The sequence below is a fragment of the Podarcis raffonei genome, chromosome 4, assembly GCF_027172205.1.
Source record: "Podarcis raffonei isolate rPodRaf1 chromosome 4, rPodRaf1.pri, whole genome shotgun sequence".
Lineage (NCBI taxonomy): Eukaryota > Metazoa > Chordata > Lepidosauria > Squamata > Lacertidae > Podarcis > Podarcis raffonei.
This window is the reverse complement of record NC_070605.1, coordinates 35824166-35850405: the sequence shown is the minus strand read 5'-3', so window position 1 is coordinate 35850405 and position 26240 is coordinate 35824166. Positions and strand designations below refer to the sequence as shown.

The 26240-nt window shown below is 41.2% G+C and overlaps 1 protein-coding gene across 11 annotated transcripts in view; it reads left to right on the top strand.

Annotated features, from left to right (window-relative positions):
* The first annotated feature begins 1828 nt into the window (after positions 1 to 1828).
* ABI3BP (ABI family member 3 binding protein) overlaps positions 1829 to 26240 on the top strand; it is a 137362-nt gene continuing 112950 nt past the window's right edge. For all 11 annotated transcript variants that reach the window (XM_053386207.1, XM_053386202.1, XM_053386199.1 and 8 more), the window contains exon 1: positions 1829 to 1995. In XM_053386207.1, the coding sequence (XP_053242182.1) occupies positions 1917 to 1995 (79 nt within the window). In that variant the 5' untranslated portion in view covers positions 1829 to 1916. The remainder of the gene's footprint in view (positions 1996 to 26240) is intronic.

The following is a 26240-nucleotide window of genomic DNA, read 5'->3' as shown; positions in this document are numbered from 1 at the left end:
TACCATCCACCATAGTACCCTTTTGGAGCAGTTGTCCCTCTTTGCCGTTTAGCTGTCTGGCCCAAGCTTGGGCCAACATTAAATGTGCTGGGCTGCTACTGCTGCCACCTATCTGCACTTCTAAATGTTGAGTCTGAAGCAGCACACATACCATAATATAGCCTCTTCTGGGGCTAATTCTTCCCTATAAATGCATGACCATCCAACACGCATGCATGTAAAATAAATAAATTGTAGGGAGGGAAAACAGCTTTTAACCAACACCTCATTTGGCAATCTCAAACCTGAACAGCTGGCTATGCCAGTCAAAGGCATGGTCATTTGGGAACCCTGCTAGTTAAAGGATGTTCTCCAGCTCCCCAGAAACACATCATACCCAAAGTAGGAAAGGATGGAAGGTACCAGAACAGAAACAAGGAGAAGAGGAAATGTTAATGACGCTCCAGAGACTCTTCATTGCAGTCAGCTAAAGCAGTTTCTTCAGAAGAGTGGCTTGAACAGTCTGGTATACTCAGAGCTGACTGAAGACATTTTGCTGTCTGTGGTGAACTTGAAAATGGTGCCTCCCTGGGAATTGTAGTTTGTTAAGGGTGCTCAGTTACAGCATGGGTAGGGAATATCAGGCTCAGGGACCAAATGCAGCCCTCCAAACCTCTCTGTCGTGGCTCAGGCCACCCCCTCTCCACCTCAGTTCTGCCCATGCTGTTTATTGATGATGAAAGACCATCTCATTGGACTGAGAGGGTGCTGGTGTTCAGGAAGGCTACACTAAGTGACACCTCAGTATCAATGCCTTCAGTATTATCAGTGACATTGAAATATCACCATCCAGCTCATCAGTTACAAAATCCAAGGCTAAGCAGCCTTCCTCTTTTGGAACAACAACAAAAAGAGGGATACGTGGGGGGGGGGGACTTCATCAAGAACCTCCTTTTGACTCAGCTTGTGTTCAATTCTCCTACTACATCCCCCTCTCCCTGCCAGTTCTGGAAACACTGAGGTGAGTCTGTCTTTGCTCAGCAACTACTCCTGGATAAGGTGGTGTTAAATGATTCAAGTGAGATCTAGGTGATTGGGTTGATGCTCAAAGAGAAGATTGGGAACTCCCTGACTCTCTTACAGGCACCAGACTCTTCCCTCTCCATGGCATAGCTACTTGGCACATTTTGTTCACAACTCCTTTGAGTCAAGGAGGTCTCAGATCTTGTCTGTCTAGTGTTTATTACTATAGTTGTGACTTTGTACCTGACTTAGGTCTCATTGAAATAAATGAGTCTTTAGCATGCCTATGTTTTGGATTATGTTTATTAACTATATCTTATCTGGCTGCATGCTTCTTTTGGTTCAGAGCTCTAATTTGATGTTACTTTTTTTTTTTTTTTGCAAAGATTGGTTGTTTCTCTTCATTTACCACTTCATATTAATGACTTTATTCATTAAGCATGTTGCATTGTTTCTTGAACACATCTGCTTTGTATCCACTAATCCCCCCTTTTTCTTGTTAAATCAATTAGGTCAAGCTTTGTTTTCTACGTGCTTTAAAAGTCTGTTTCCACAGACTTCTACTTAGTCTCCTTAAATACAGTAACATACCTTCCTTGTATAATTATTCCTGCCAATCTAAACGGGAAGCACAAGTGATTGCACGTTAAGATTTTGTAAATCTCAGCGATGGAGTGCTCAGTTGACAGCAACAGGAATTCTGTTTCAGGCAAGAGATTGATAATATCATTTGTATTTTAATTCTCTTCTCATTTCAAGTGAGATGGTGTGATGTCATACTGTCTCCTCCCACAGTGTAAACTAAACTCCTGTCAAAGTTTTGCTGCCTCTGTGACAGAGAACAGTTTTGCAGCTTGCATTACCTTGCATGACACCCTCAGCATCTTTAACTGTACACGTTTGGGTTTGAAAGCATGATATCAAGGCTGGTCTTTCTACTTTTCTGTGGAAATATTGCACTAAACCTTGGAAATGCTCAGAAATTGCCAAGAGGCAAGTAGATGTGATATTTTTATACTTTATTTGAGGGTGAGGGGGAGTGATTGGTCTTAATGAGACAATCTTGTTTTCAGCATGTGTGAAAGGAGAGTGAGAAAGAAATGTAATGGGGGAAAGGGCAAAAATCATGTATGAGAGAATAGCTTAAAATTCTTTCTCAAAACAAAGCAAATGATTTGTAGTTTCATGATTCCAATGAGGAAATCTGTGTTGCAAACTAATGAAAACTGATTTTGCTGGCTGTTTGCACATTTACTTCTTATTCACACTGGTGATGTGACCACTAGGAAATGTGGGTGGGGTGCACCCCATCTTTGTAAGGATTCTGTTTTTCAAAGTGCTTATGTTTTCTACTTAAATGCATGTTTGGAAGAGGCAAGGGGGTGTTACAAGAACTGTACTTGATTTCCTTCTCTGTAGTCTGAAAGAAGATATGTAAAATCTAAGGCATAACCCCAATCACTATTAATTTAATTTTATCTGTGTTGTTCAGGCAGTTGGCAAGTATTCTCTTGCTACAAAAAACATCCAGCTGTAATGTAAAATTGATACCATATTTCTAAATCAAGATCAAGAAATACTTTGCAACACCTTGGCACCAAAGCAGCATGTTTCACTACAGTTTGTGGACTTGACATTTTTCTGTTGACTTTGCTGAAATGCTTTTTAAGTACACAGTGTGCTTTGCAGATGCTTCAAGAAGACAATTTTTAGGAGAAACATTATTATTATTTTCTTTTTAAATGTTCAGTTGCTTAGAGGAATGCCAAGTCAGAGAACAGCATCCATGAAGATGTCTGTATGACCAAGCTGAGGTCATAACAGCAATTTTCTTCCACCTGCAAAATACTGAATAATCCTTCATCTTGACTTTCCTTCTGAAAGTTTGCAATTTTGGAATGCTATCCTGTTTATTGTTGAATGGAAGTTGTGTTCATTATCCTTCCTGATGAAATATATTGAGTTGTAACATAGACTATATTTTTGCACTGCTCCTAGATAAGTATTCCTTTGGTGTGGGGCTATACCTCAAATTCTGAAGCATCTAAACATTACAAAATCCATGAATATAGGTTAACAGTTAGCAGTGTCATTACACTCTGGAGTTAAATAGTATGTATTGTCTGCATTTGGAATATGGATCTTTTCCAAGGCGCAAACCTTGCAGATGGTTTTATTTGTCTTTCCTATCCATTTTTGTGGGATGATAGCCATAACCATCCTTGAGTGTAGATTTCTGGCAAGGAAAAATGCTTTACATTTTATGCTTGAGTCACTGGAGGAATATTCCCCCAGTATAGTAAAACAAAGCCACAAGTCTACCTCTCAAATTATGTCAACAGCTGAGAAACTTGTGTATTATTCTTCAGTTGGTTTCAAATGACTCTCCCTTTTGGAAAAGAGTAAGTGTGAGCAGCCACACCAACATCTATAGCTGTAATATGAGATTATTTTTTATTGTTGAACACGCTGCACATTTAAAAAAACTATTATTTTGCTGTGTTAACTATTCAGAAATAGTTGTGTCCTTTGTCAAAACATTTCAGTTTGGCTGGAATTGCATTCTAGAAACAAGATATGTCTCTTTGTTCCGCTGTCTTGTCAAATAAAAAAGTGAAGGCACACTGAAGTGCAAACAATGCACAGTTTTCTCAGTATTGTTTAATCCTATTCACAAGGCACACATATAAATTCAGCATAAGGACTGAAGGGAGTGCTTTCAAGTCACTTCATAATCCCTATGAGATTCTCTTGCCAGATTTATTTCTGGGTAGACTTAACCATTCCAATGTCTGAACTTTCCCACTCTATGGTTCTAGAATCCCAGTACTCTGTTTTCCATGCCAGGATGTGAAATCTACTTCTTCCTGGCCTTATGTCATGAAATTGGATTTCCTTTCCCTGGTACAAGCAAGGAAAGAAAATTTGCTTCCTGCAGCTGTGGGAAAGAGAGCCAGTGAGACATTTGTATGCCAATTGCTTGCAGGGCCATTGGAGAAGCTGTTTGCACAAATATGCTATTCCTGAAGCTTACAACGTGAAGGTTTTACTTTCTGAGGTGCTCCACTTCCACAGGCACCTGACTGAATATCATGATGAGAAACATCTGTTTTAAAATGTCAGTTTTGGAATTGTCAGCAGGGAAAATACTACTTTCTGTAGGAGTTCTTGGAAAGTTGGTTTGCTACTTAGAGAAATGCAGTGGAAAGAGAATTAATAACTGCACTCGTCACTGCATGAAAAAACAAGTTATGTGACTGCAAAAGCAGGTGTGCAAAGGTTAGCTCATTATGTTTGCACATGCATGATTTTGACAGACTATCCTAATGCCACATAACTGGTCTGTGACTTTTTGCAGTTAGAAGTCACGGTGGTTAATGCTAGTAGAAAAAATTCTTTTCTTCCACCCTCTGCCTTCACTTTAAACATAACAAAATCACTTGTGTCTTCTGACACTTTATTTTAAAACTCTCCTGTGTACCTATGAATAGGATGGTTCTGTTAAACAAATGCTTTGTAATTTACACTGTTATTACTTACTTAATTTCAGTCCTGCCCTTCCTTCTCCCCACAATAGCTCAGGGCAGCAAACACCAAAATGGTAAAACAGCAAAATTACAAATAAACAAATCCATATAAAACAAGTAAAAACATTTTTAAAAAACATGTAAAACAGTCACATAGCCTCACAGCTTATAATTTTAAGGTTGCCAGGAACACTATTCAGCCCTCAAATGGCTGAATAAACAGGAAAGCTTAAAAATTACTACTCTCAAAATTAATAGTGAGGGAGACAGAGGCACTTCACCAAGGAGGGCATTCCATAAATTGGAAACAACCACCATGAAGGCCCTGTCAAGTTCAGTGCCAACTGAGCAGCACCAGTTGAAATTTAAATGTTATTTTTATGCAAAGGCAAGGATTTTCAATTGAAGTCGCACATAGTTCAGCTGTTTATGGGTATTTTGAAGGAAGATATGGCTTTCTCAGAGGAATTTAGCAACCAGATAACACAGTTACCAGTCCAGAAAAGATCTCTGCCACTGTGCTAGTCAGCAAGCAAAGTGTGTGTATATGTGTGAGAGAAGTAGTGGGAAGGCTGTATGAGTAGTCAGGGGCTAGTTTGGTGTGTGTGTGTTAATGGGCCCACCCACCATTGGCCACACTCTGTCCATTGCCATCCACACCCTCTCACCACTGCATGTCACCTTCATGGGCAAAAAGCTTGCCTAGTCCTACTTTACACAGCTATGATCAGAGCATCTTTCACCAAGAGCCTCAGCACTTGCAGGCATCAGTGTAACTAATAAGCCTGGTTACAGAAGACCTTGAATTGTGTGAACCACGTGGCATTGCAATCTACGAAATGTTGACTATGGTATGCCATTTATTTAGCTTTTGGGCATGCATTAGTGCCAGCTGCTCTCACTTATAGTCATGGCAGCATTCATGCTGAGCTCACCATTGGCAATGCTGGTGCTGTTGCGTAAATTTGGTAGCAGATATGGCAAGTGCTCTGTGCACAGTGGAATGCAGGTAGCTAAGTTGGGTGAAAAGAGTTGATTTAGTAGCTTGGTGCCACGCAGGTTTAAACTGGCAGGTAGATTTTATCAGCTGTTCAGATAATTCAGGAAGAGAGTGTTGCCAATAGGAATGAGGTGTGGTTTTCTTCCCAAGCTATTTTGGGTTATGACAGAAGGGGACATACTGCTGCCATTCTGAAAACCAGGGTGACACAATCACCAGCTCTGGCCATTTTTGCAACATCCTACAGATTTTGAGGAGCAGTACTACTGTTGCTTTTAGATGTGGCCATTAAAGGCTTGATGTCTGCCAGCTGGACGTGTGCATGAAGCAGAAACAGCTTGTAAATATGAAGGTGTGGTGGCAAATAAAAAAATTGGAAAGGCTAGTGCTGGTTGCTGTCGTAGGATTAAATGTTGGCTGTATGGACAACAGAAAAGGGGACCATGCAGGGTTACTTTTTCTCTGAATTTTAAGGACAGGGTTTCCATTAGGCAAACTGTTACAACACCTTGGGTGGCAGGAACAGGGATAGTCCTTCTTAGAGCAAGACATTTTGACTGAACTGGCCTGGGAAGAAACTGTTGCTTTTCCACAGCAGCTAGAAAATCTCTTTAAAAACCACTTAAAGGTTTAAAGTGAACTTTGCAGCTTTAAACTAAACATAGAAGATAGTTTCTCACGCTTGCAGAGAAATGGCAGTGTTGCAGACACTCCCAAGGCCACCTTGCCCAAAATGTTTTGCTGTGAGGAAGGACCCTCCTTGGGAAAGCAAGGCAAAGAGGAGGGGAAAGCAGAGAGGCAGGCAGTGTCACTGCCACATTTAGCAGCAGCAAACCACTTTAAATAAGTATGGGATGTGGGAAGAGGTGCTGCAGTGGCAGTGGAGCCGCCCACCTCAGTTGGCACAATGTCCAGCATCAGCCCTGCTGTCCAGATTCTCCCAGCTGCCAAAGCTAGCAATAATATTAAGAACATACTATAAGCCTGCTGGATCAGGCCAATGACCCATCTAGGCAAGCATCCTTTTGTCACAGGGCCAGACAGATGCCTGTGGGAAGCATGCAAGCAGGACATGGGCACAGCAGCACTCTGCCTACCTGCAATTTCCAGCAACTGGGAAGAATTCCTCTGGCAGTGGAGGAGGAAGATGGTCATCAGGGCTTGTAGCTACTGATAACCTTATGCTCCATGAATTACTTCTTCATGCAGCACATAGTTGTGCTATGTGGAACAGGCATCCACAGGAGGCAATGGTGAACCCCAACTTGAATGGCTTTAAAAGAGGATCAGAGGAATTCATAGAAGATAAGTCTATCCATGGCTACTAGCCATGTGTGCTGAGCCTGGGGGTAACCCGTGAAACGCGGTCCAGGACCAGTCCAGAATCCGAAGGTTCTGCTGGGAGTCAGTCCAACAGGGCCAAGGCAGGACACGAGGCAGGAAACCAGGCAAGGCAAGGACAGGTACAGGATCTCAGGCAGGATCTAGCATACAGCGATGTTGCTTCCGCAACCTGGGGTGGGGTCCGACAGCCTTTTATCTTTGTTGGGGTAGCGGCCGGTCCTGATCCGCCAGTGACTCACCTCCCTGTTTTGCCCAAAGGCAAGCACTCCTCCTGTGAGTACTCAGGTCTCTTCTTCTCTCAGACCTTAGTCTCTGTAGCTCGGGAGATGTCAGTGGGTTACTAGACCCAGGGGCTGCCTCAGCCTCCCCTGACCAAACCAGTAGTGGAGTAGCTGTAAGTGATGGCCCAGCTGAAGGCAACGAGGTAATCCCCACATCTGGAGCCAGGGCAGGCTCAAGCCCCTGACTCGGCCCAGCTGGTGTTTGTTGCAGGGGTACCTGTGCAGACTGGGACTCTTCAGGATCAGGCCTCAGACTTGGTTCAGATAATGCCTGAGGCAAAGGATCCAATGCAGAGCCCGAGACCCAGGCCATCACACCATGATGGAACCTATGCTCTGCCTGCATGATCAGAGGCAGCATGCTTCTGAAAATGAGTTGCTCAAAACTGCAGGGAGGTAGAGTGTTCTTGTGCTTGGGTCTAGCTTGCAGGTTTCCCACAGGAATCTGATTGGCCACTGTGAGAACTGGATGCCAGACTACCCATAGTCCTGATTCATCAGTCTCTTCTTGGGTTCTTATTCTGGAGGCAATTTTGCCTCACACCTTCTTGGCATGGAATGAGGCACCATGGGATCTTTTTGGACAGAGGCCACCAAATTAGTGGTAAGGAAGCTAGCATTTATATGGTTTGTCTTCTCCCAAATGTGACATCTTCATCAGACACTTCATCCCATTTGTAATTGTGGGTGTAGCTGGTTGCCTTCTGGAGGACGCATGATTTTATAAAGAAATGATTGTTGGTCTTTCCACTGTTTGGGGGCAACCATATCTTTTTGGTTTCTCCATGCTGCTTGATTCAGCTGGGATGCAGTGGCATATTTCACTTCCCATTCAGTTTTGTCGCTTGTTGGCAGGTAGTGTGGGCAAGTAAGAATAGGCTTTCGTGAGCACTAGGAGGCATCTCACGGAAGGTGGAGAGAAGTCTTCTCAACCTACCTCTTATTGCTGGCTGGCTTGAGGGGGGGGAGGGGAGGCCTTTTCTCACTGAACACTGAACAGTGGAGGTGAGATGGAACAGCATAAACACAAACTCAGGTTGCATTTAAAGCAGACCCACAATGTATCATCCAGCCTTACGAAGCCAGGGCAGTGTTGCCCAAGGCAGAAAATCTGGGCTTCCTCAGAGTTTCTTCCTGCTATTTATTCCTGCTGGGAAGAGTTAGATTTTGAGTCAGCCCATTGCAGATCCTTGATTAAATAAATATGATCCCTTAATTCCAATGGTTGTCTAGTGTCTTCATTCCAGGGGTGTGGTGGCAATGAAACTTTTAGCTGAATTGATACTAGAGCACTCCTTATTTTTCACATTTTGATTTGATGATTCTTTATTTCATTGAGAAGGTTGATCACCTTTTGGGATTATTTTGTCAGCAAGTTCAGGTAGATCTTCTGAACTGATTATGCTTGCATTGGTGCTGAAACAGTGTTGCTCTCTGAACAGTCAAAAAGGGCAGTCTAATTCTGACGCCAAAGTGCACCAGAAGGAAACTTCGTTATTACATGTTCCCCAGTGTATTGAAACATTACTGTGAGCAGTTTGAAATAAAAACAAATGCTCCAGTTTTTCCATAGTGCCTCATATTCTTATTAGCCTTCAGGCTGTTCTTACAAGGGTACCTCCCAGAACTGTGTTCAGTAAGGCAAGACTAACTCATCCAACCCCAAATATTTCCTGGGTTTGAGGGGACAAGTCAGCAAAGTAGATCAGATGACAGATTTAGCTTTACCTGACTACAGTGACAAAAGAGTTCCAGGCTTCTTGAATTAAGTCTCAAACAGTATGCTGATTATATGCGACTCTGTAAAATAAAAACATTCACTTATTGACAGAAATATAGTGAAACAGAAAACACTTGGCATGATATGGAACTTGGTAAACATTGCAGAGTAAATACTATGCAGCTAAAAAAGAATCTGTGATATAGAAACAAGACCAAACAAGTTGGGTCTTAGAGTCTGTTTTAGATGCTTTATTGTGCAGCAGACTATTGCTCTGTTTCCCATTTCCTGGAGCTTATTTTGTAAAGCTGGTGAACTTTACCAGGTAAAGAAAACATAATGCTTTTGCTTTTATGGACGGCGTAGCAAAAGATGAGTTTACAGATATTCATTCTCTAGTGTATTGTGGATGTTGTGTGTGGTGGAATGAGCCAAGATGCTGTCTGGAAGTGCAGTGGAAGGCAGTCATGTTAGAACTGGAACCCATAGGCAACAAAATGTAGGTCAACTTTTTTCTTACTCTCCCCAAGGACAAGAACCAGCCAGCATTTTAGAATTAACACCAGATGACTAGCCTATTCCTTTTCTCTTTTGTTTGCCATAACCTTCCATTTTCATTGCTATTCCACATACCCCTTTCTAGCATGGCAAGAAATCTATATTGGTGTTAACAAATGCTCTTAAACTTGTATCATCTTAACCCTTTTCACCATTTTGCAGTGTAAACAAAAATGTGTGTGAAGGTGCAGCAGACTCCAACATATGCGCCTTCAGTCTGAAGAACCTCCCTATTTAAGAACCCTGTAAAAGCAGGTTCCAAAAGGCAGAGCCCACTATGCGTGTATGGAGATGTCTTGTCAAATGGTACAATCAGTGGGTTGTATCCAATGTTGCCATTCCACTCACACAACAGATTTCCACTTGCACAATGGAATTTCCCCCTCTCATTGCACACAAATGAAGGTAATGGATGGTTGGTGAAGGACCCTGTGTGAAAGGCAGGGAAGGGAAGCTCCCAGGTGAGAGCTGGGAGGGTTCACCTCTTTTTGTGTCTTAATAAAATCTTATTTTTTACAAAGGAGCTTTCCCCCTCCCTATGTTCCCTGTCCTGTGCAGGCCCTCGTGGAGCCTCAAAATCTGCCCCAGAGGGTTGGGAAGACCCTTCGGAGCAGCTTTGGAGGCAACATGATGAAAAGAAGAGAAAGTTCTGCAGCACAAGTTGAATGACATTTGCACAGCACTATGTCAAAATCCTATGAATATACATAAGGGAGATACAGTTATGAGGTTGCCTTCAATACAGGCATCTTCATTGTTGTTGCTGTTGTTGTTGTTGTTTAGTCATGTCCGACTCTTCGTGACCCCATGGACCAGAGCACCTTCATTGTACCCATGGATAAATGATGAGAAATTACCTTGTGGTGAAAATAAACCTAACTGATGCAATGGTTAACTTTGATTTTAGCAGAAGAAGCAAGGTGAATGGTGTGAAATAATCAAGATAAATAGGAGAAAGTCAGAATGGATTACCTATGACTTTCTCAGTGAAATTATCAAGTCTAATGCTATCCAACAGTATTTCAGTTTACTAACTGGGATATTGATGGTGCACTAGAAAATACTCTCAGGGTGAGGTGTGTTTTGTTTTTCCCTTTTGAAAGTTCAGCCTTTGCCCCAGTCGCTAACCCTAGAAGATGCACTTGTGTGCCAATGCCTGGCAGCCCTGCGCCACCCACTGCTCTCTATTACAAATCGCTTGTTATTTGGCTCTTTCAAAGAGTATAGTTAGCTGTAATCATTTCTACATTTGATCATCTGTGTTGCATTAGGTAACACTTGCCCTTAACCTCAACATGTGCTTTCATTTATTTTTGTCAAACAATGTAATTTCTTACAGTGTATTCTGTGGCAGCTGATAACTTTGACTTTTTACATTTTTTTTTTTTTTTTTTTTTTTGCTAAAGGTTTTCTGGCTTCCACGTAATATTTATAATAATTGGTGGCTGTAAGCCATACATGATCCTATAAAATTGCAGCACAACTGTATTCTAAACACCAGCCCCAGCAGTACAAAAGTCATACAGAATTCCATGGATTTACCATTTACTGATTTGAGGGGAGACTTTTAAAGCAATGTCAGCTTCCTGAAAATGGGCATTAGAGTTAGGAACATAGGAAGCTGATACAATCAAATGTAATATAATAAATAAAGGAAGCAATACAAGTGCAATTAAAAATCATACAGCATCTAGCACAGAACAATGCAACCATACAGCAGGCAGAAAAATAATATTAAGTAGTCCTCCAAGACCATCAGCAATTTTCAAGGGTCCTTGCATGGGGGCAATTTTGGGAGCCACTGTCCTCAGTCAACCTGAAAATGCTGGGAACTGCTGACATGCAAAGCTGAGCTGCAGCCCTTTCTGTTAAAATTACCTTGATTATTAGTTCCATGGCAATTGAAAGCACAATCCTATATAAGCTTACATAGAAGTAAGTCCTACTGTATTAAGTGTGGCTTCCTTGCAGCTAAGCATGCATAGGATTTTACCCTTAGACACAACATTAATCTATATCTTTGAAATGAAATCATTGCTTATTTCTGAACTGCCTACTTTCCATTTCCATTTTCAATTTTAATATATGTGCTAGTTTTGCAAATTATTTGTTGAAGGTGAACTGCAAGTGCTCTTCGATGTGACACTATACTGTCATTAATACTGCAGTTGAGTTGGTGCCGAAGTCCATGTTACGTTCATTTATTGGAACACAAGGACTGTTATTCTGAGCCTGAGGTAATCTAGCTGAGGATTTTCTTTCTGGCTAAGGATAGCACTAGATGTTTCAGAGTAGTCACATGATGAAGGAATGATTTATCCCCTCTTGTATGTGCTCCATGAAGTATTTATTTAAACTTGTCCTGTGACTGAATGCTGAACTTGAGAAAATGGCCAAGAGCACAAGTAAGAACCTTTTCCAGCAAGGTTTCAGTAAGAAAGTGCTAAAACTTCTCTTGTTAAAGGTATTCCAGACGCTGCCAAGTTGAATTTGAAGAAGCTTGCTAGATCAGCATAGGAAGAAGCTTGCTAGATCAGACCAAATGTCCATCACCTCAAGCATCCTGCTCTCCACATGGGGCAGCCAGATGCCTCCAAGAAGCCAACAAGCAGGGCATAAGCTACCCACTCTGCAGCTGCTTCCACCAACTTGTGGGCATAACTCATTATGACTGATTGTCATTCAGGAACCCATTAACCAAATATTTGTGTAACCCTCCTCTAAAGCTATCCATGTTGTTAGCTGTCACCATATTTTGTGGCAGCAAAATCCATAAATTATGAGTTTCTTTGTCTAGTCTGAATCTGCTAGCAATAAATTTCATTGAATGACAGGAATTTCTAGTGTTACACTCCACCAGCTTTTGTGCCCTCTTTGCTGTGTGTCTCCAATTAAAATCGCCCACACAAAATTACAGTAAGCAAATGCAGCGCCATAAACACATGTCCATAATTGCTCTTACCAGAGATCTCTATAAACTTGCATGCCACATAATTGTGACATGCAGTGACTTTACTTTGGGCAGGGCAAGGATAGTTTAGGACAAAGGCAGTTTGGATTTGATATCCTACTTTATCAATACCCGAAGGCGTCTCAAAGCGGCTAACGTACTCCTTTCCCTTCCTTGCCCACAACAAACACGCTGTGAGGTGAGTGGGGCTGAGAGACTTCAGAGAAGTGTGACTAGCCCAAGGTCACCCAGCAGCTGCATGTGGAGGAGCGGGGACACAAACCCGGTTCACCAGATTACGAATCCACCGCTCTGAACCACTACACCACACTGGCTCTCGCATCCTTTGCAGGGAACCCTTGAGTCCTTCCCTTATCAAGCAGAATTAGGCCCTTTAGTGTAATGCTCTTATAGTTTTGGAGTGGCAAGTGAGACAAATGCAGGCAGCTCTGCACCACTTGCTCTGCTTTATTTAAGACGATTTCCACCCTCCTCTTTCCTACAGTCACAGGACTCAGGGCAGCTTGCAGCAACTTACAAATCAATAAAAGCATCTTCAAAATAATCATCAGTTTTCTATTTTTATAAAACCCCACTCTACTTGCCCTACAAGTCCAGATGCTTGCAAGTCCATGCAGCCCTTGCTCTGCAGCAGTCTTTCAGGCAGCAGATCATTATAAGGGTCTAGGCAGGGGCAGGCCTGAGGCAAAGTAAGACAGTTGCCTCTAGTAGCAGAAGCTGGGAATGGAGAATTGGTGCTATCAGGCCTTTGCACACTTCCCTCACTATCTGGCCAGCTGCTGATGCTCCTGCCACCTACACACCCATCCTGTGAAACTCCTGTTCAGTATGGGAAACTCCAGTGCACCTGACCAATCGCCATTCCTAGTTCTGAGGAAGGACCCTGTTATGTACTGAGTTGAATAGGATCCAAAAGGCAGCAGTCTGATTGGTCCTAGAACAATAGGATTCAGAATGCAGCAGTTTGATTGGTCCTAGAACAATAGGGTCCAGAATGCAGCAGTCTGATTGGTCCTAGAACAATGCAGCAGTATGATTGGTCCGCAGGAGCCACCCAATCCAGCTCCAGGTGGAAGTGAATCCACAACCTGATTGGCCTACAGGAGAATCCCAGAATTAGCCAATCACGTGCAACCCATTGTGTAAATAATGTATATAAAGCAGATATTTTGGGGGAACTTTGATTCCTCACTACTATGAGCTGAATAAAGAGCATGAAATCCACACTCGACTCTGAGTATATTTCAGACCCCATTCATTGGAGTGAGGGATGGGTTCTGCTCCTCCTACAGCTGCTCCCACACTCCTCTGCCTCCTCTAACAGTTGTTTTGCCTTTGCTGCCATGGCAACCCTGCCAGCATAAGCTCTCTTCTCTCCTCCTGAGAAGGGGGTCCAGATTGCCCTGGAAGAGATGTGTCTGTGCTGCTTTGCTGCAGCAACTTGAAACACCTTTTTACAAAAAAATTCTAGCTACAGCAATGAAGCAACGGCAGGTCACATAATCTTGTTGACTGCCTCACTGACACAGAACACTGCTGGTGTGGCCACCCATGTTAGTAGCAGCAAAATGGTTCATTGTAAAGTAGGATCAGGGTGGTGAGGGACAAGGGCAGCAGCAAGAAGTGGTTAGAGACCATGAAGGACAAGCTTTTCCATCTACTTTGCCTCCATCTCTCTGCCTTGGATTCTTCATAGCTGCAGGGAGGAAGCTGTGTTGCGATGATCAAAGGCATCACCTCTGCAACGATGCCTTTCAGAGAGCGATTCCTTCAGCTCTCCCTTGATGGGGCTTAGCACAATCTTGCCAATTTAGCTGCAGTAGTGTCAGCCTTCTTTCGCTCCAGTACAGTTTAAGCGATGTCTTGGCATGCGGCTGTAATTCAGTTTTGGTAACGCTACTATTACTATAGCAACATGATAAGAAGTTAGCACTGAAGTTGTTCCTTCCTAGCACATAGAGCCTGGCTTTGGATATGGAAAAATGTAACTATTTGTTGCTGGGTTAGCTTAGGGAAATCTCTCTTATTATGTATATTCAGTACATTCCGTCATCCACATTTTTGTTATTACACAAGACTGCTCCTTTTTTTCGGATAAAAGGAAATTGTGGTTAGTACCAAAACACACACACAAAACCGAGAATTCCTAGAAATGTGCCTTCTCTTTTTGAAGTCATTTACACATGTGCTGGAAAAGTTTTGTTTATTCCATGCCTCATTTCAAGCCTGAAATTAGCAATTAATAAGCACATCTTTGTAAAATACTAGCTAGTGAGTATTCAGGGAAAACACTGGCAAGGATGAGTAAACCAAAATAAATCCAGGCAAGACAGGTGAGTGCATCTGTTTGGGAGAAACTGCCTCCTCGAAACAGGGTCACACTTTCCATTAAAGAGCAGGTTGGAGGTGGGATGTGCGCCTAGATTTGGATTGCTTCTGTGTGTCCTGATGACAATTGTGTCAGGATTACATTTGATCAACCCTGCCTTATGGGCCACTTCCTAGGGTTGCCATATTTTGAAGAGCTAAAAAGAGAACACATGCTGACTTCTACTTTTAACTATGATCGCGATGACGACTCTCATTTTAAATACCCCTACTTTAATAATAATAATATAGTAAAAATCCAATTAAAAATTAATTGTAAGTTACATTCCTGTTTTATTGATCCTGTATAATTTCAACATTTTATAAACTGTTTTTGAGAGGTTGTGTACTTGGAAAATGATGCATCAGTGCTTAAAAGTAAATCATGACATAAACTACAGTAATACCTCGTGTTGCGTTAGGTTCATGTTGTGTCTTTTCATGCACATGCACAGAAGCATTCTGTGTGCTTCGCACATGCGCAGAAGCGCTCTGTCGCACTCTGCACTTGCGCAGAAGCGCCGCTCTAGTTGCGGATTTTTCAGGGCGCGAACGGCACCCCGGAACTGATTGTGCCCGCAACTAGAGGTACCACTGTATTGTTGTGTAGAGCCCCCTTTATCTGATGCATGAGGTGTTATTCCCAACTGACAGATTATATACTCACATATGTGAGTACAGTCAAAAGAAGGATGGTGGGGAAACATGGTTAGAAAATGAGTCCACCAGACTCTGTTGTTTTTGCTGACTCATACTAGCACAACTACCCCTTTGGAATTCATTGTATTCAGTTAAAGTAGCGCTCTACATATTGTGTGAAGGTTTGCTGAGATTTATTTTATCTTCACCACTGGTGCAATTTATTTAAAACAGTAAGTTCCTTACAGCAAACATAAGAGGCAAATAGCAAATTTTGTAAATGGTGAATTGATAGTGAAGGACTGTTGACTCTGCCAAGGACAGAGTCCATGATTGCTCAGCAACTGCTGTCTGGATTCAATTCCAATATTTTATCACACTTGGTCCAGTGCTAGAACTGAGCAGTTGCTTCCTTGGCCTTATGTTTCTTGTTTATACAGTTTATTTACAACTATTCATATCCTGGTGTTTCTCCCTAAGGAGTTTAGAACATTGAAACACTATAAGATATATGTAAACAATAGACTTTTGACTTCTACTCAGGCCTGGAGCTGAGGAATGGGCTGTAACTCAGTGCAGGATCTGTACACTAAAAGTCCCAAATTCAGTACTTGGCATTTCCAGGTAAGGCTAGCGAAAACCTGCCTAAAACTCTGGAGAGCTGCTGGTCTTTCCTTCCTTCTTTTCATTCTCTCTATTGAGGGAATGGAGGAGAAATTTGCTCGGTCCACATCTGACTTTATTCATTATTCACCAGTCCCTGATTTCTGTGCAGATTGTTCAGTGTTTCTGTCAATCAGATTAGGCACGTAACTGAATTTTGCAAGGCAGTTTTGGGTCAAAATATATATGCACAAAACGTGTATTTTAAAGCAGTGGTTCCCAACCTTTCCCCCCCTTCAATGACCACTTGAAAAGTGCTCAGGCCCTTGGCAGACCACTTAATGATTTTCTGCCTGTTGTAGCAATTGTAATGCTCTGCGCTAGATGCTGTATGATTTTTAGTTGCAATTCTTTTACTGCTTGTGTATTGCATTCCATAGTGTTACAATTTGAATTCTAATTTTTAATACAATAGAATACAAGAAATAAAGGAAGCAATAAAAGTGTGGTTAAAAATCAATAAGAAATTTAGTGCAATAGATGTGCCATTTCACTACTTCAACCACAAATCCACAAACGTGCAATGGTAAAGGTAAGGTAAAGGACCCCTGGATGGTTAAGTCCAGTTGAATTCACTTTCAGGCCAAGGGAGCCGGCATTTGTCCACAGATGGCTTTCCAGGTCATGTGGCCAGCATGACTAAACCACTTCTGGTGCAATGGAACACAGTGATGGAAGCCAGAGCACATGGAAATGCTGTTTACCTTCCTGCCACAGCGGTACCTATTTATCTACTTGCACTGGTGTGCTTTCGAACTGCTAGGTTGGCAGGAGCTAGGACATAGCAATGGGAGCTCACCCCAACGCAAGTATTCGAACCACCAACCTTCCCATCGGCAACCCCAAGGGACTCAGTGGTTTAGACCACAGCGCCACCGGCCTGTGCAATGCAGAGGATCACATGAGTGAAGCTCATGAACCATCTGTGGTCCAAACAACAGGAACCTCTACTTACAGAAAGGCATACAAAAACGCATGTTTCAATGCATATACAATGTGTATAATTTAAAGACATATTTTTGTGAGTTTAAAAAGAAAATTTGCAAAAACAGGCCTATGATTCAGTGCCTATGATGCTGTTATGAGACGGAAATAGGCTGATCCATCCATTGTTTTCCCTTCTGTCACAATGTAGATGGTAAACTTGTCAGGGCAGAGATATTTCTTTATCTTCTTTTTCTTTAAAGCTCTGTGTGCATGTTGAATAGTGCTACATAAGTAATAATAATAACCTTTTATCTTGCCATCTGGTCTTTTCTATGGCGAATGGCTGAAAACCTGTCTTTCTCCCCCTGCCCCATTTAACTCTACTTAAAGCAAGATTTGTTCATACTTGATTATTTCCTGCTGCCAGATCCAACCTGCATATTGTATGTGAATTGGAAAAATATTTTTCTCTCTAAGTATGAAAGAAAACATTGTCACTGAAACAATTAACTTTGTTTCTCCAGAACACTGTGTTAATTCCTTTCTTCAGTTACAGAGTTATAGTACTTCAGGTTTAATTAATTCTTGTCTACAATAGTTTTTTGGGATTGCAGGGTTTTGATGTGTGTAAATTTCACAGGAATAATTAGAATACATAGAAGAACAAAATGGTCAACTCTCATTGTCTTACCTGCAATTTATCTAAGAGGCCAGGTCATCAGTATTCTGGGACTCATTTTCTCTTATGCAAGATGGAATAAATTCTTCCAGCTGTTAGAATCATAAGTATTTCAAGCCAACACTTATAGAACACAAATGGATGCAGCACATGTAATTCATGTGCGAGTAGATTCAGTTTAATGGAGAGACAGATTAAGTTTAATTTATTTTGTAGTTACCCTTGGAATTACAGAGTAAAAATAAAATATAATTTATATTCATAGGACCATTGATGTACAAACATTCCACTAGTGTACTTACTCCAACCTGAGAGATCAAAGTAAAAAACAGATTGCTACTTTCATTTCAATATTATTTCATTTGTGGGCTATTATGATAGAACTGATAAATCAACCAAGCAGAAGTAACTTGTATTTTGCCAATTTTGAGATTTCACCAAGAACAAATTCAAAATGAAGATCTTTCACATAGAGCTAAGAAGTGTAATTGCTTTATCAGAAAAAAACTGATTTAAAAGTAGGACACAATGTCTCAATGGAGGATATGACACATCACCCATATTAGTGTCATCATGCTTGGGGTTTTTGTGTGTGTGTTTTGAAATGTAGCAAAAAGAAGTAATAGAACTTAAATTGCTACTGGGATTTGACCTTATTCCAGTAAACGTGCAACCTGTGCTTGTAGTCAGAACAGCAGAAAATTCCTAGACATTTCTGGAAGGCAATAAATTTTAATAGCTACAATCTCTTTGCTTTCCTCTCATTTTCCAGCTACTGTACAAGTTTCCAAACCATGAATCTTGATAAAGCGGGGGTGGGGGGTGAATGACGGGCAGATATGGATAAGCATTGCTTGTCTCTTGCCAGGTATCAAACGAATTCTTGAAAAAGAATGAGCCCCAATGAAGAACGAATGAGAGTGAAATGTCAAAAACCCCAGAAAAGATAAATTACCAAGAACTATCTCCTTTGTGGTCAGAAATAAGTAGTCATAATGCTTTCCAAAGAAGCATCCCAGCACTGTCAGTCAGGCATCTTTTCTTTAAAACGTTCATGTCTGCTTTTTGCCAGATGAACCTGGGGAACAGCGATGAGTAGTTAGTGGAAGAAGAGGTAGCAGACTGGGAGGAGGAGGTGTCAGAAGCTGAAGAAGTAACGGGGTTTAGTGAGCAGGAAGAGGCTGTGGCAGAAGGCAGTCCAGAGGCAGAGGCAGAGATCAGGCAGGCTGCTGAAGAAGCCTGGGGGCCTCTCCCTACTGCTGCGATCAACTTCTCTCCCTCCTGGACTTCCAGAACATGCAGCGAAATGAAGAGGGTGAAGTAATGAGAGGCAAGCCAATGAAGCCTTAGGCTGCTGTGGAAGGAACCAGGGCAGGAGCCTTAGAAAGCAATGGGAAGGTGGGGACCTTCAGTTCTCACAACTGCCTCATTGAGGGCAAGACCTACTAGGAAGAGTTGCTGTGATCACCTGCACTGTTTTTCGGTTCTTTGAATAAAGAGTAAACTTCACCAACACCAGTGGGTTTTTTTATTGCTGACCTATTCCTGGCTCTGGCTCCTGACAGTTACTCATGTAGACTTTTCCCCAGATTAATCAGACATTTAAGAATGGCACCAGGTGAACCTAGTTCTGAGATGAGCTGGTTTGATCGGTTTAGAAATGTCATTTTTAAAGAGAGAATTCCAGGGTGGAATCAGAATCTGAAACTGGTATCAAATCTGTGGATATAATCCTGGAGAATTAGGACAGGCAAATGGAAGTACGTAGTAGACAGACAGAGTTAATTTATGGGATTTGCTTCCAGAAGGATATGGTGATGTCCACCAACATAGATAGCCTAATCCTCCACAAATTTCTCCTTTAAAAGCTATCAATGACCACTGGTCAAGATGGCTACATATAACCTGCAAGATCAGATGGACCATGCTCTGGATACCAGTTCCTGGAAAGAACAGCATTAGAAGGCTATTGCCCTCTCATTCTGCTTGCAGGCTTTCTAGAGATACCTGGTTAATCACTGTAGGTCTGATCCAGGAGGTCTTCTATGACTTAAGGCATGGTAAAGATCAGTTTAGTTTCTTGGGCAGCAACTCTTAATTATGTCCAAATATAGATATGCATAGCACAAATACTCAACCCATACTACAAGATGATTCAGCTAAAACAACAACACAAAGTTGGAACTGGACCTAAAGTTGTTTACCTAAGAGCTCTCATGCAAAGCTTTAGGTGGAGCTGCTTCAAACCACATATGCTGTTACTTAATTGTTCGTTGTTATTATTATGAAATTCAGAGTTGTGGAAGTGTAATTCATTGTGACAGCGCTTGGGGATAGAGATCCTATAGAACTTAAAGGAAAGAAATTGGAAGAAAGGCTCCATTATGTTCTGGAAAACACTTTTTGAAAGTGTGTGTACTTTCTAATATCATATGACCAAAGTCTGCTTTCTAACTTAGTGAGCAGTATATACAGGATCTCTCCTTTGAAATCATCCAATTTACTTTGAACCTATACCAAAGAGAGAGAACATTGCCTTTCAAATGTACTATGCCATGGATTCTAAAAACTGAGCTAAATTTAAACTAATGGAAATGAGATCGGTGAATAAGAGTTTAATCTTGAATTCAAGCAAAGAGATTTCCATGCAAGGTTTTTCCACCTTCATGAAACTTATGCTAAGTGTTTCTGTTTAAAACCACCCAAGGCCCAATCCTCTCTTGTGCTCCTCTGTATTAATCCCTTGTGTCAAGGACAAAGATTTTCTGGCACGTTGTGTTAACTAATACCACATGTTCCAACTCCTTAGAGAGAATGTATCTGTAGCACTTGTTTTTAATGTTGGGAACTTTACATGCTGTTCGTTTTGTTTAACAAAAAAGAACAACATTACATGCAGAGGGTAAAACTGTGCTGTTAAACTTCTGTATCCTGTATGTGAAATGGATGCCATGTGCCAAAATAATGTGCCAAGACTGGTGTTAGTGGATGAGGCCACTAGGCAGGAGCAAGCTGCTGCTGTTCATGGTAGAATTTAAACGAGGACCCCCAAAATAAATGCTCTGCTTAATTTGAACTATTTTTACATCTGATCACTGTTTGTAAAAGAGCAAAACTGCTGTGAATATGGCGTCATGAATTGTCCTACCAGAGACTCTAACTGGCAGGTTCCTTTGCCCACTTTTTAAAACCCTGGCTGCTCTTTAATGCACGCAAAACTGGCAAAATCTTGTACCTGAGATTGTGGTATACTCAAACTCATAAGCAGAGCTGGCCTTCAGGCAGCTTTCTTAGGTGGCAGAGGGTAGGAGGGGAGGCAGGTAGTCGTGGGGAGGTGCTGGAGGTCAAAGTTGTATGTGTCAAGAGGTCCATGCTGCACTCACTAGCCTGGTGCCATGGAAGCAGCTAGTTCCAAAGTGAGGTTCAACTGCTGGCTTTGGTTGCCCTGATGAATGACTGTTACAGGGAACAGGACAAGTTGGGGAAGTGGCAATCCCAAACATCTGGAGGACCCCAGGTTGAAGAAGGCTGTTTTAACAAAAGGTGGGAAATGTGTGGATCATGTCTATCTATAATTGTGTCTCTAGGTAGCACCGAACTTACTGTATTTGGATGGAGTTGGGCATTTCCTGCTGTTGCTCTGCCTTTTTTGTTTAAGACAGCCAAACACGTTCTTGTCTAGCTTCCTACTGGTGTGCCCTAAGCCTTCCACAACAGAAGACTCGGACTACATGCAGCAGCCAATGAACTAAATCAGCTATCATTGCTATAGAGGCATTTCTCCCCACACCTCCATTGCTCATACTGAAGTCAAGCAGAAAGAGAGTGGTACTTTGGGCCCAAAAACTATTGCATGCTTCCTGTTATTTAGAGCATATTGTGAAAAAGCCATTGCAAAGACATCACCCTGTATTATTACAAATATACTAGCCCATAATACTACTGTAATTAAAAAGCTGGAAATGGCAAATGGCAAAAGCAGTTTCCTCTTTGACTGTGGCAACAAAAGGAGTCCTCCAGCAACAAGGAGGCACAGGTATTGTGGCTTCTGTTTGCTGGCCTTGTTCCACAGCTGTTGTCTCTGCTTGTGGCTCCGTGGGTATACACTTATCATTGTAAACAAAGCTCATAGGATAATATCTGATAAGAGAAGGAATGGAATGGTGTGTGAGGTAGAAAAGAATGCCACACACGCATTCCCAGTATGCACTTCGGTGATGTGTATCTACAAAAATGCAGATATGTTTTGAAAGATTTTAAGAGAAGAGAGCTCTTGCATCAGTTTATAACATTAGGTTTGCAGCTTGGTTGCTAGATTCCAAGTTGGAACAGGATCAGTTTTCCATCACCTAGGTAAACAATCCTTAAATAAATTCTAACAGTGCTAGTAATATAAAGTTACCCGCCATGTAGAAAACATGGAAATAGTTAGCCTGAAGACTTGCTTTCTGCTATAGACTGTGCCTTCCTTTATCCATTTAATTGTGTTCTTGCAGTCCAGATAATAATGAACCAATTTCAGGGTATAGTTGAATGAAGCCACCAACCTGTCTTTCCCCAGCATTTGATTGGTTGCAAGAATGGAGTTCTTCAGCTGGGTCCTGGGTTCTCATCCTAATATTCAGAAAACTGCCGGTGCTAGCTTAATTACTGTAACTATCCTATACTGAGGTTTCAAGTAAGTAACTGAAATTTACTGTAGTGCATTAAATTGAATCCAGATTTATAAAATGCCTTATGTTTTCAGTTACATATAAAATGAGAAAAAATGGCACAATTCAGGCTGTTAGTATCCATAATTAGATAACTATTTGTCATCCATGTTTCAGTGATGAGGTATGTTCTAATTATAGCAAATAAGTCTTCAGCAGTTGTTAATATCTATTTAAATACAAGGCCAAAAATGTCAAATGGGGAATTGTACGCAGACTATTAATATTTTATTTACTAATGGATTTTGAGCCTGCCTTTCAAGGCATAATGGTCCTAAGGTGGCTCACAAAATTAAAGCAGCATAAAACAATGAAATGCTCAATAACTCAATCAAAATCTAAACTGTAAAAACAACAGCAATTTAAAAACCCAACATGCCACATGTCTTTCTTTCAGAAAGAAGACAGAAATAAAAGCCTCTTTCAGAGTTTACTTAAAGGCCAATGCAGAATGGGCCATGCATTCCTTTCTAGGGTAAGAAATCCTTACATGTTGGGAGCACCATCAAAAAGGCACTGGATAATGGCACCACATAATGGACCTTACTGTTGTGCTGGAGAACAAAGCCCAGGAAGCTGGATTTGAGACCTAGGCTATGTCATACATACAGTACATGGGAATCCTTCAGATAACCTACTGTCAAACTACCAAGGGCTTAAGACCAACACTTAAAAATGGGAATGGGAATAAATAGGCAGTTATTTCAGGTGGTAGGGTGGCCAATTTAACATTTCCAAAAAAAGAGGAAAACATCACCAGAAAAAGGACAGATTTGTATAAAATGCACATATTCTAATACATATGCACAGATGCAAATCTAGAAAAAATTATGATAGAAGAACAATACCAGGGAAGGCTGTGACCAGGTAACCTGTATGCCTGCTCAATATGCTCTCCATGTGCTGTTGCAGATAAACAACAACAAATCTACTTCTTAGGATTCTTTATCTTTAAAACAGACTTGGAACAAGCCACCCTTCAAATAGCATAAACATAGCAAGTGCAATCTGTACCACTTGACGTTCCTAAACCATCTTTAAAGACAACCCTGTGTAGAACACATTACAATATTTCAGTCTGGATGTGATAGGAGCATGTGTAACTGAGGCCAGGGCTACAATTGGTGACACACACACACACACCCACTGCATGGCTATAATATCTGAAGAGCGCTACTAATTCTGTACTGTGTTACCAGGATTATGATTCAGTTTGTTTGCCTTCATCCATCCCAAAACTGTCTCCAAACACCTGTTAGGAATTTCCACTGCCTCTCTGGGATGAGCTGATGGGAAAAAGAGAATGAGCTATACATTCAAGAAGGATCTCAAGTTGACTTTGAGCTGGCTCATGAAAATGTTAAAAAGCATAGAGGCTATGAGGTGGACCTGAGGTACTGCAGCACTTCTTTCTAGGTTTCTCCTGAAAGAACCAGTGACCATAACACCTCCAAGTGTCATCTTGGAGAGAGACTCCAGAAGTAAACTATGGTTAATGGTTTCAAAAGCCACTGAGAGGTTATTAGAACCCAACAAGGTTGCACTTCCCCCAACATGGATGGTCCACCAGAGTAGTTTCTGTCTCAAAACCATAGCAAAAGCTAGGTTCATCCTCTCCCCAGTTCTGAATCGGATGCTTGGCCATCTCCCCTGAAAAACAGGTGGTTGAAGAAGTCCATTGTTGAACCTCACAAGACTGAGTTTGATATCTCTCAGTAGACATATCTAGATCCTTTCTCTCCTATTTGGTAAGTTCGGGGGTTTTAGTTTTTGGTTTTAACTTGAAATGTAGGATTGTGTCCTGGATACACTTGTGAGATTTCATTGTAGCAGCTCTGTTTTTAAAGGAGATTACAAACTAAGAGAAAGCCAACCTGTGGAGTTAAACAGCCTCACTTTGTTCAGTCTGTTAAACAGATAGCATCATTTACTGATTTGGTGTGTGGTGTTAATTTCTTTCATACTCAGCTGTACAATAGGGATTTTTGGAGAAAAGGCAGAAGAGGAAAAATGCAAAAAGCCCCCAAGCCTTAACTACAACATGAACTTTAACATGCTAATTTCAGCTATGGTCATGGGAATTGTACAGATGGACTGAAAGTGATATACAAAGTGCAGATGTCCCTTTTGTTCATCTGGCTCTTCGATGACGAGGTAGTCACAGCTGGACAAAATTCCCCAATAATTTCTTTTCAGTGATTGCAGGCCAGCCCCATTAAAATGAGTGGGAGTTTTGCCATTGACCTCAATAAGATGTGGATTGAACTTTGCATGTTTTTGAAGAAATATGTCTTGGCAATAATATTTTTTTCCAGCGGGTGATCAGCTACTTGATTTTACATTCAGGTGCAAAGGAAATGCAGGCAGGCCTAGGATAACATAAAGCTGAGCACATAGTCTGGATTGAGTTAATTGGAACTTCAACTCAAAGAGCCAAGCAGCTTATAGTATATTATTATTAATTAATAAAGGTATTAATAATAAGATTTTATTACTATAAATTACCTTGGTCCTCCTGATGCTAGGCTGGACAAGGGGCAGCAAACAGAATGAATCCTAAGACTGAGATTCTGCAGGCAGGCACTTCCCAGATCCAGGGGTTAGGGAATTCACTAGTTCCGGATAGGGTTGCACACCCCTTGAAACATACGTTGTGTAGTTTGGGAGTGCTCCTAGATAAATCTCTGTCACCAGGGGCTCTGGTGACATCTGTCACAATGAACACCTATTATCAGCTTAGGATGACATGCCAGCTATACCCTTTCCTTGACAAGGATAGCTTAGCCATTCATGCATTGGGACAATTCTGCCCATGAAACCACGCCCTACAGAATATTGTAGGTCAGTGACCCCAAACAGACATTTTCTGCTGTTGCCCCTCTACTCTAGAATGCCCTTCTCTATCATTCATGAACCATCATTTGCTTCAGATGCCTTGGGAAGACTTATCTTTTGGTCCAGGCTTACCCTGACCCATAAGATTCGACCCTGTTTTGCATGTTTGGATCCTCTCAATTTGTTTTATTTGTTTTTATATGCTTTTTGTGGGTTGTTAGACTGTTGTTTTATTGGTGCAAATTAGGTGAGTTAATTTTTAAATGTGAACTGAATTGGAAGTTTTACGTGTAGACCACCTGGTTACAGTCTCCCACACTATGTTTTTGCATTTATATTTAAATTGCAATTGTTTCTTAGTTTGCATCAATACATCTACATTATGCAATCAGTGCCCTTTTATTGGTGAAGCATTTTCCTCTTTTCGGCAATAAAAAATAAGTGACCAACCTATAAAGAACGAAAATTATTCTTTAGCAGAAATCCTGCTTTAACACTATGTTCAACTGATTTAAAGTGGTTAAGTAATGACTTACCTGTATCAGATTTGTCCACTGGAGATTTTAAAAGAATAAAAATAAACATTAACCAGCTAGTATGAATTAGTTATTTCTCTCTGGGTCATTTTGACATAACTGTAAAGTTCAAGAGCAGAAGTCTGAGGAAAGCAAGGAATCTGACATAATTTAAGACACAATATTTGGGGACATGCCAGAAGGGGAACCAAATGCCTTATACAGTATCCTTAGAAAGCTTTCTATTGACTCTGTGTGACTGTGTGCCTGAAAGGGGAGTAGGTGCCAATAAAATCCTAATACAGCAAAATTATCACCTTTTAAAAGTAGGCTATAAGACCTAAAGTGATTGCTACCTTAGAAATGTTTTTAGCCCTTCTGCAAGGTAAAGCAGGTTATTCCAATTGGTACCTTAATCAATTTACTTATTAAAAATATTTATAACTCTCCCTTCATCAAAACTAACGCCAGGTCAGGGCATATCATGCTACAACTACAGT